An 11374-nucleotide genomic window follows, 5' to 3' on the forward strand; every position below is an offset into this window, starting at 1 on the left:
ATCGAACAAAGCACATTGAAATTGATAGACACTTCATCAAAGAAAAGTTGGAGAGCGGATTGATTTGTACACCTTATGTGTCTACACATGGCCAACTTGCTGATGTACTTACCAAGGGTTTAAGTAGTTCAGTGTTTCAGAGTATTGTATCCAAGCTAGGAATGGAAAATACCTATTCGCCAGCTTGAGGGGGAGTGTGGGAAAACGTGTTTAATGACTTGTATTCTATACTTGTATAGTTAGCTATTTTAGGAAATTATGTAACAGCTTGTATGCCTAGAATTAGGCTGATTTGGTTAGTGTCCTATTATATCCCATAAATCATGGGATTTGAAATAACTTAGTTAGTTTTCTTTTTCTGCTGCTAGGGTTGATGTATATAGTTAACGTTTTGTGTATTATTCAAATCAATGAAGAATCAGTTTCTGTCTTTCTCAGTTTCTGTCACATCTCATGGTCAAAAAGACAAGGCCTTGAAGAGCGACTTAACCTCGAACTTACCTTTCCTAGATGAGGCCCAGCAAATACGATCCACCGTACCTACAGAGATCTTGCACGAGTACAACCGATCAAAAAAAGGAGCAACCAAATCCATCTACTAGTCCTGACCAGGTCGCACAAAAATGACATTCCACTCTGTAACCCCACTCCTCCGAGTAAAATTATCCTTCACCCAAGCTTCTTTGTGTCTAGCGATGCTGAACAAAGATGGGAAGTCTTGCTTCAAAGGATTATCCCCACACCAAATATATGCCAGAAACGAACTTTCGAACCCACCCCCACCTCAAACCGACAACCTTTGGCAAAGGAACTCCAACCTTGACGAATATGCTTCCATACACCCACACCATGAGAACCCGAAACCTCCTTCGTGCACCACCCGCCTTCCTGTTCTTCGTACTTGGCTTTGATAACCTTGCACCACAAAGCCTCACTCTCATCACATATCTCCAAAGCCATTCCCCCAAGAAAGCTTGATTAAACTGATGCAACTTTCGAATACCAAGACCACCATAGTGCAAGGGACGACAAACTTGATACCACTTTACACGATGCAACTTAGCCTCATCTCCCATTCCTCCCCACAAGAAATCACTTTGGACTTTCTCAAGCCTTTTAACTACACTCATGGGAATCGGAAACAAAGACAAGAAGTAAGTCGGAAGATTAGACAACGTACTCTTGAGAGAGTTAAACGGCCTCCTTTAGAGAGGTACATCCTCTTCCAACCTGCCATTTGACGCTCCATCTCCTGGTTGTTGAAGTCATAAGCAAATGCCTGGTTATGTAAACAAAGGTTGCCATCTGCTTTAGGATGTGTTATTTTTTATTCAATCTGCACTGCCTATATGCTTGTTCATTTAATGTCCCTTTGTGTCATGTGAACTTGTTCAGAATTAGCACTCTTTTGGGCCCCAGATTAAAGTTCTGGGAATCTTTTGTTTTCAAAAAACTTCTTTCTTAGTCATTCTTCATTTATATATTCACATCTCTGTTTCCCATAAGTAACACTTTGTACGGCCCCATGCATCTCTTTATTTTTACTGCATCAATATAGCTTTTAGTGAAGCAGTATGGCAAGATTTATTGGGATATTTGAGAAATAGTTGATTCTGTATCAGATTTTTTTTTTTTTTTTAATTTCTTATAATTTTTCTTTCTTTCAATCTTCAACTTTAACTTTTATTTGATACATCTCTCTATATATCTAGCTAATAAAATCTAAACTTCAATTTGCTATCGTATCGAAGTGTTGTTTCACCTATCTGTCTACTTGCAAATGAAAAGTTAGAACTATTATAACTAAACCACTGTCTGTCTCTTTCTCTCTATTCCTCCCCCTGGCCTCTTCCCCCTTCCAACATGAACATGCAGTTTGATTGTGCCGTTGCAGTACAGCTTCTTTATCCTGACCAAGATAATTCTAATTTGGTTTCATGAATCTGCTTTCTTTTGAGTACCTCACAGAGTATTCGGCCACTTTCCACTTGCACTTTTGAGAGTGTTTGATATTGGTATCTTGATAATGGTGTATGTGATGTTTCTTCTCAGGTTCATGAGATGGCAATGGTCTCAGCCATTCAGGAAGCTCAGAAGGATAATCTCAGAAGCTTTAATGATTACACGATGAAAGTTTTACAGGTTATGACTTATTTTAAACCTATTCAAATTTTTGGGTTTGTTTCTTTATATTTGGACATATACTTTCACACGCGTGCAACACACATATTTGTAGGTATTTCTTGGAGCTGCAATTTAGCTTCAAAATTTTCATTATGGAGTGTTCATTTTGGACCATCTATGAATCTGACATATTTTATTAGGATTTTTCTTTGCTTACTGGGCTTTCCCTGATTGTGAGTTGATTTCCTTGCTTATTGTGCTTTGATCTCTGAATGCTGTGTATAACTTTATTTATAATAGGAGGATTGGCAAAAGGAAAAACGCGACTTTCTTCAAAGTTTAAGCCGAATTTCAACATTACCCAGGACTAATATGATTGAAACCCGCTCCGGGGGTTCTCATCCTGGTCAAACAGTGTCCATTGCATCTAGCTCTCAAGTTTCACCTGGTCCAAATAGCATGGGTCTCGTACCTCTAGCTAACAAGCCTATCCTTGATAAAAAGGCATCAGTCTATGCTGAAGTTGTGAAGAATCTGAACAATGCAAGGGAGCGTGGCTTACCATTTAAGGTAAGGATAGTTATTGCCTTTTAAATTATTACTACATGTCGAAAGGCATCCAAGGTTGCGTTGCCTGCTTGCTTTTTTTTTGGGATTAATAATCAAATAAGTATTGGTATGAATGGTAAAGTTGCAATTCAACATGAGATGTTGTCATCTTAACACTTTAGAGGAATCCAGTTTGCAGTATAACTGTACTTCTGATACGTCATACTGTTAAGTTATATTGCCTTTTTCTTTCATTGTACTTTCAATCTTGGGTTTTTTAACTTGAAGTTGGCTTTTGTTATGTGTTTGTTAGGCTTTTACTTTAGGTGAGAGGTTCTTTAATTCCAAGTTGGCTTTGTTGTGTATTTTAGATTTTCTATAAGTAAGATATACTTGCTTTTATTCTTTTTACTAGCCTGCTACAGCTTTCAAGGGTGCTTATGAGAGTTTGGGCGTTGAGGGATCTAGCGGAAAATCTGTTAACATGCAGAAGATATGGCACCTCATTCAGGTGTAACCTCTAACATTGCGCTTAGCTTGTTGATATATTATAGTCTGTGAGCTTGTTATTTTATATGTAATGTTCTCTTTTTAATACTAGTTATTCGTATTTTCATTTTTACAGATGCTGATGGGTGAGGATTCAACTATGCAACATAATGTTTCAAAGAAGATGTCACTAATCATTGGTGCAAGGCGCCATCTGGAATGGGGGCATGAGAAATATATCATGGATACAATACAAAGTCATCCTGCACAGGTTATAATTTTGTGTAGTATTGTATTATTTCAATGCTGATGTTAACATTTCCAAATTGAATATTGTTAATGAATGGTTATGTGTTTTGTTATAGATCTTTTAGTTTATTTGATTATTGCTTCTCATTCGTTGGTTGAACGCTTAATCTATTGTTGTGTGTTCATATGAACTTTATTTTTGGTAATGATTAAAAAGCTCCCCCTCCCCCCCAATATTTCTTCTGTAAGCATCTTGCTTAATAGATATGTATGAAAACATAAAGTGCAGATCTCTTGGAAATGGTTGTTTCGAAGCTCATATTTGCATTTCTCATATAGGCTGCTCTTGGTGGGGCTGTTGGAAATTTGCAAAGAGTCCGCGCCTTTCTTCGGGTTTGTTTGCATGTTTCTATTGAATTTTCTGGAATCGCATATAAAGATGCATTATATCATCCTGACAAAAATTAATTATGTTGTCTTAATTTTATTTGTTTTTGTGCAGATTCGTTTAAGAGATTATGGAGTTCTGGATTTTGATGCAGGTGATGCTCGTAGACAACCTCCCGTTGATACCACTTGGCAGCAGGTCTTGAATACGTATATTTTTATTTTGTAATCTAGCTTGCATTTCGTTAATCAATCTACTTGTTTTAATTTATGATATGAAAGAAAGTTTTCTTCTGCCCCTATATAATTTTTTCAAGGGTTCTCAAATTATTTCAGATTTCAAGTTATGTATAAAGCTGATTAGTTTCAAATACGCGATGCAATTGACAAGTTCTAATCAATGACTGATGTCAACTTTTGAAGTAATCCATTGCATGACTGCTAAATTTGGTCCTGTTTAAGCTATTAAGCATGTTCCTTTATTCTTTGAAGAACTTAAAAGTAAGGTGTCCTGGTAGTTTGTGCATGTGATATTTATGATCTATTGGGTTCGCATCACACATCTCAAATATATTTTTTGTGTGTTCCCCCGTAGTTCCTCCTCTAAAGTCTTGTGAAGTTGTTTGAAACTTCGATCCCTAGTCTTTAAGGCTATCTTGCTTTCAAGGAGGGTAACTGAATCAGATTCAGAGGCGCATCTCAATTGTTGAATTGTTTCTGTGCTTTTTTCTTCTTTTCTCTTTGTCAACATAGGCTGTTTGGGAACTGTGGTCCGCATTCTGCTCACCGTTTTTAGATTTAATTTAAAGGAGATATTGACTTGCTTTTAGTGTATCTTGGGTCTGTCACTTTTGAAATAGTAAGCAAGAGCAGTACCATATGAAAACACAAATAGACATGTAATAGAAGCTACCAGTTCCCTTTTGTTTTCTGCGAACTTTTTTTTTCTCTATCTCTCTTTCTCTCTCTTTATCTAATTTTATTTTCATCTTTTTCTTTATCTTTATATCTCAATATGAGACATAATTGTCTTAATGAAGAAAACAAAAGTTTCACAAATTCTCTTGCCTAGAATTGCGACACATCGCGTTTTAGATGTTAGCCCTTTAGTGAGACAATTAAAACATATGAGTTTTATTTGTAATGTATTGAATTGTCTAAATGAAGAAAACAAAATCTTTTCAAATTTTCTCATTTCATCTTCTCTTGCTTTATGTTTATATCTCAATGTGAGACAATTAAAACGTATAGGTTTTATTTGTAATATATTTAATTGTCTTAATGAAGAAAACAAAAGGTTCACAAATTCTCTCTCTCTCTCTCTCTCTATTTTTCTTTTTATCTTCTCTTGCTTTTTCTTTATATTATTTGGAATGCATTTAATTGATATCTTAATGAAGAAAATAAAAGGTTCTCTTTATATAATTTCTTTTTTATCTTCTCTTGCTTTATGTTTTTATCTCAATGTGAGACAATTAAAACATATAGATTTTATTTGTAATATATTTAACTGTCTTAATGAAGAAAACAAAAGGTTTACAAATTCTCACTCTCTCTCCCTCTCTCTCTCTTTCTTTATTTTTCTTTTTATCTTCTCTTGCTTTCTCTTTATATCTCAATGTGAGACAATTAAAATGTAGGGGTTTTATTTATAATACATTTAATTGATATCTTAATGGAGAAAATAAAAGGTTCCCAAATTCTCTCTATTTATTTTTCTCTTTTCTTCTCTTGCTTTCTATTTTTATCTCAATGTTCCTTTGTAAATTTCATACTCAATTCAGGAAAAAGACGAGAGGGAGGGAGAGTACGTGAAAGTTTCCAATAGTTGTTTCTCAATGAAAAATTATACTACAGTTCTTTTATTTCTTTTTTTTTTTTTTTGCTAGAACACTTATTTTACATTATATTAGTATTGTCATTTTATATGTTTATTTTTGGTGCTTATGTTCTTCCATTTTTGTTTTTATCCCCTATATATATATTTTTTTGCTTTTATTTTTTATTTTTTCTGCTTTTACTTTCTATTTATATCAATCAATTTCCGAAAAAGACAAGAGAGAAAGAGAGAGAATTTCTATTCTTTTTTTTCTCAATGAAAAATTAAACTACAGTTATTTTCTTTATTTATTTATTTTTTTCCTATAACTGTTCTTTTCAATTTTCCAATAGTTGTTTCTCAATAAAAAATTATACTATAGTTTTTTTTTTCTTTGTTTTTTTTTTTTTGTTTTGCTAGAATAGTTATTTCAATTATATTAATATTTTCATATTTTTGGTTTTTTATCTTTATTTCCGGTGTTTATGTTCTTTCATTTTTTGTTTTTGACCCTTATTTTTTTTCTTCTAATTTATATATTATTTTTTATTCAAATGATTGCTTTTCTTTTATAAATTTTACATTGAATTCAGGAAATATTAATAGTGAGAGAGTTTCTTTTCGTAGAAACTCAATTTTTCCAATATATTTCACTCTCAATTTTCCAATTGTAGATTTTTTTTTATTTTTTATTTTTTATTTTATTTTTTATTTTTTGGTTTTTCCATAAATCCTTCATTGAAGTTAATGAAAAATGAACAGAACCTGCAATTGTCTCCATCGCCGCTTGTGTACGACATCTTTGCGCAAGCCGGATTGAAACGATGTATTATCAATGACACAGCCTACAATATTATAACATAGAAAATACACAGAATTTCTCACCATTCAAATAGAAATCACGATTAGAACTTATCTAATGGTTTTCCCATTCCTATACATTGGTAGCTTTCATTTAATAGAGACAATCGCTGAATATCTGAGTTTATTATGCACTTTAATTGGTTGTTCAGAAGTCGAGACTCTGTGTCATAATATTTCCTCATCCACAAGAATGTTCTTCTAACATGTGTCACAATGAATGGTAGCTTTCTTTTGTATCAGATTAGCTTCACCCTATAGTTTGTGGACAAGTGAAATGGAGAGGATGCTGTTGCTTAGTTTGTCACCCACCTCATCCTATTTCTCTCTCTTTATTTAACTTTCTTTTTATCTTCTCTTGCTTTATGTTTATATCTCAATATGAGAAAATTAAAATATATGAGTTTTATTCATAATATATTTAATTGTCTTAATGAAGAAAACAAAAGGTTCTCAAATTCTCTCTTTCTCTTTCTGTTTATTTTTCTTTTTTTTCTTCTCTTGCTTTCTATTTATATCTCAATGTTCCTCTATCAATTTCACACTCAAATCAGGAAAAAGACAAGACTACAAGAGAGAGGTAGAGAGAGTTTCTAATCATTGTTTCTCAATGATTTCTTTTCTTTATTTTATTTTTTTGCAATAACAGTTCTTTCCAATTTTTCAATCGTTATTTCTCAATGAAAAATTATACTATTCTCAATGAAGAATATAATAGTTATTTTCAATTATATTAGTATTTTCATTTTATTCGTTTTTTTTTATCTTTATTTTCGGTGCTTATGTTCTTCCATTTTTGTTTTTGTCCCTTATATCTTTTTCTAATTTTTTTTTCTTCTCTTACTTTCTATTTATATCTCAATGTTCCTTTGTAAATTTCACAATCAATTCAGAAAAAGACAAGAGAGAGAGAGAGAGAGAGATTTGCATTGCTGTTTCTCAATGAAAAATTATACTACAGTTCTTTTTTTTATATATATTTTTTTTCTAGAACAGTTTTTTTCAATTTTTCAATCGTTGTTTCTCAATAAAAAATTATACTACAGTTTTTTTATTATTATTATTATTTTTTTATCTAGAATAGTTATTTTCAATTAGTATTTTCATTTTTTTTCCTTTTTTTTTTATCTTTATTTCCGGTGCTTATGTTCTTCCATTTTTTTCTTGTCCCTTATTTTTTTTTCTAATTTATATATTATTTTTTATTCTAATGATTACTTTTCTTTGGTAAATTTTACATTGAACTCAAGAAATAATAATGAGAGAGAGAGTTTCTTATCGCTATTTTTGGTTGATAATTTTTTAGTTTGTACATGTTGTTGTTCATTGAGTAATTTAATTTTTTTTATCTGTTTACATGCTTAATTAATGGATGACATTGGTTTTTAAGGTTTCATTGGAATCAGAAAACGTATACAGTAGAAAAAAGACATTCTTTCAATTATATTAAAATTTTATTTTTAGTTTTTTATTTTATCTTTATTTAATGTATTTATGTTCTTCCATTGTTATCCCTTAAATTTTCTACTAATTTATATATTATTTATTCAAATTGAATATTTTTCTTTTGTAAATTTCACATTGAATTAGGAAATGATAGTGAAAGAGTTTCCTATCATTATTTTTATTTGTTTACATGCTTAATTAATGGATGACATTGGTTTTTAAGGTTTCAATGGAATCGGGAAACGTATACAGTAGAAAAAGACAATTCTTTCAATTATATTAAAATTTTATTTTTAGTTTTTTATTTTATCTTTATTTAATGTATTTATGTTCTTCCATTGTTATCCCTTAAATTTTCTACTAATTTATATATTATTTATTCAAATTGAATATTTTTCTTTTGTAAATTTCACATTGAATTAGGAAATGATAGTGAGAGTTTCCTATCATTATTTTTGGTACGGTGTATGATACTTTTTTAGATTATGTCAGTGTTCATTGTGTAGATTTTTTCGTCTTTGTTTTCCTGTATGTCTTAAAATTAGTTTCATTTACTTTATATATGTGAAGGATGGTTGTTAAAAAAAAAAGTGGTTATGTTCTTCCATTTTTTTCCCTTAAATTTTATACTAATTTATATATTATTTATTCAAATTGATTAGTTTTCTTTTGTAAATTTCACGTTGATTGAAGGGAAATGATAGTGAAAAAGTTTCCTATCATTATTTTTGGTACGATGTATAATTAGATTATGTCAATATTCCTGCCAGTGTTTTTTATCTCTTTCATTTTTAAAAAGAAAAATTAAACTACCAACATTTTTTTGTTTACAAAATTAGTAAACATAACTGTAATAAAATATCAATATGCTCATATATTTTAGAACACTTATTTATTTTTGTTCGTGTAATAGAAAAATTTTTCAAAAAAATTGTTTATGAGGAGAAAGTTCAACTCCTAAAGACAAAAGTTTACCATAATGGATTGTGTAATGGAGGAGAAGTGGTGTCATTGTTGGAATATAATGATTAATCAATCATTTTGTATAATTGATTAATCTATGTTTTTATTTTGAATTTTTTTCCTTTATGTTTCGTTTTAAACTACATATATGGGAACAAATATTTAATATGTTTCAGTTTATAAGAACTAAAATTTATGAATTTTTAAATTTATTAGATATGTATCAAGTAAAACTATGGTTTAAAAGGATCTTATGAACATTTGTCATTTTTGGTAGCTAATTAGTTTATTAAGAGAAGAAAATAAAAATTGTTGTTGATAATCTTTTAAAGACTTTTTGAGTAAATTACAAAATTAAAAAAAAAACCCGGCGCGTAGCGTGGGCTCTAAGCTAGTCATATATATATATATAAAAGCCGAGTTTTGACGTAGAGAGTGCTTAGAATTACGACACGTGTCCTGAACCCATGTTTTAGAGAGTGCATATAATTGCGACATGTGGCATTATAAAGAATGAACAAGTTTTGGGCATTTAAAACCAAGAGGTTTTATTCATAATGCATTTAATTATTTTAATGAAAAAAACAAAAGGTTCCGAAATTCTCTCTCTCTCTCTTTATTTGTAATATATTTAATTGTCTTAATGAAGAAAACAAAAGGTTCCCAAATTTTCTCTTTTTCTCTCTACTTTTCTTTTTATCTTCTCTTACTTTTGTTTTCGTTTGTGTCCCTTATATTTTTTTCAAATTTATATATTATTTTTATTCAAATATATATAAAAACTGAGTTTTAACGAAGAGAGTGCTTAGAATTATGACACGTGTCGTGAACCCATGTTTTAGAGAATGCCTATAATTGCGACACGTGGCGTTTTAAAGAATGAACAAGTTTTGGGCACTTAAAACCCAGGAGTTTTATTTGTAATGCATTTAATTATTTTATATATATATATAAAAGCCGAGTTTTGACGTAGAGAGTGCTTAGAATTACGACACGTGTCCTGAACCCATGTTTTAGAGAGTGCATATAATTGCGACATGTGGCATTATAAAGAATGAACAAGTTTTGGGCATTTAAAACCAAGAGGTTTTATTCGTAATGCATTTAATTATTTTAATGAAAAAAACAAAAGGTTCCGAAATTCTCTCTCTCTCTCTTTATTTGTAATATATTTAATTGTCTTAATGAAGAAAACAAAAGGTTCCCAAATTTTCTCTTTCTCTCTCTACTTTTCTTTTTATCTTCTCTTACTTTTTCGTTTGTGTCCCTTATATTTTTTTCAAATTTATATATTATTTTTATTCAAATATATATAAAAACTAAGTTCTAACGTAGAGAGTGCTTAGAATTATGACAACGTATCATGAACCCATATTTTAGAGAATGCCTATAATTGCGACACGTGGCGTTTTAAAGAATGAATAAGTTTTGGGCACTTAAAACCCAGGAGTTTTATTTGTAATACATTTAATTATTTTAATGAAAAAAACAAAAGGTTTCGAAATTCTCTCTCTCTCTTTATATATCAATATTGTGAGACAATTAAAATGTAGGAATTTTATTTGTAATATATTTAATTGTCTTAATGAATAAATATTATTTGTATTGAAATAAGATAGATGATTTATTTGATTACATTAAATCTTGATTGAAAGACCAATTTTTTTAAAGAGTAAACCGATTTTTTAACTCATTATTTTAAAAATTGAACGGTTCATATTTTTCCTCTCTCTATCTCTCTTTTTTTCCTCTCTCTCTCTCTCTTTTCTCTCTACAAGTCATTCACTCTCATTCCACATCTCTCTCACCGGTTCATATCTCTCTCTCTCTCCTTTTTTTTACTCTCTCTCCACGTCTCTCTCTCTCATAATTTCAAAGAAAAAGACATCTCTCTCCCTCCACTCTCCAACATTAATATCTCTCCTCTTTTTTCTCTCCATCTCTATCTTTCTCTTTCTCCACTCTCCAACATTAACAAAAACGTAATCTATTGGCCTAAAAATTCAAATTGGAGGTAATTCTTCTTCTTAACCTTTTTTTTTTTTTTCCAAACCAACAAAGTTTTAACATATTCTAATTTATATAAATTAAACTAAAATTAAAGGTCTTATCTTTTAATTCATTTGAATGTTTATGGATTTTTTTTTTTTTTTTGTCTAATTTACTCGGATTTTCAAGCATTTTTTCTCTACTTTTGAAAGCAATATTATTTTGCTTATTTTTTTTTTTAATATTTGGAATTATATAGGTTTTATTTGTATTGAAATAAGATAGATGATTTATTTGATTGCATTAAATCTTGATTGAAAGACCAACTTTTTTAAAGAGTAAACTGATTTTTTAACTTATTATTTTAAAAAGTGAACGGTTCATTTTTTTTCTCTCTCTATCTCTCTTTTTTTCCTCTCTCTCTCTCTCTCTCTCTCACTCTTTTATTTTATTTTTTTATTTTATTTTTATTTTTTCTCTCCAAGCACTCTCATTCCA

At 30.1% G+C, this 11374-nt stretch overlaps 1 protein-coding gene across 1 annotated transcript; it reads left to right on the forward strand.

Annotated features, from left to right (window-relative positions):
- Positions 1-1869: 1869 nt before the first annotated feature.
- On the forward strand, positions 1870-4594 carry LOC132174029 (nuclear pore complex protein NUP93A-like). The gene is made up of 8 exons (XM_059585743.1): positions 1870-1932; positions 2053-2142; positions 2425-2694; positions 3089-3184; positions 3299-3433; positions 3751-3804; positions 3914-4008; positions 4552-4594. Exons 1-8 carry the CDS (start codon positions 1870-1872, stop codon positions 4592-4594), a joined length of 846 nt encoding a protein of 281 aa, XP_059441726.1.
- Positions 4595-11374: the final 6780 nt, after the last annotated feature.

Source organism: Corylus avellana, chromosome ca3, assembly GCF_901000735.1.
Source record: "Corylus avellana chromosome ca3, CavTom2PMs-1.0".
Lineage (NCBI taxonomy): Eukaryota > Viridiplantae > Streptophyta > Magnoliopsida > Fagales > Betulaceae > Corylus > Corylus avellana.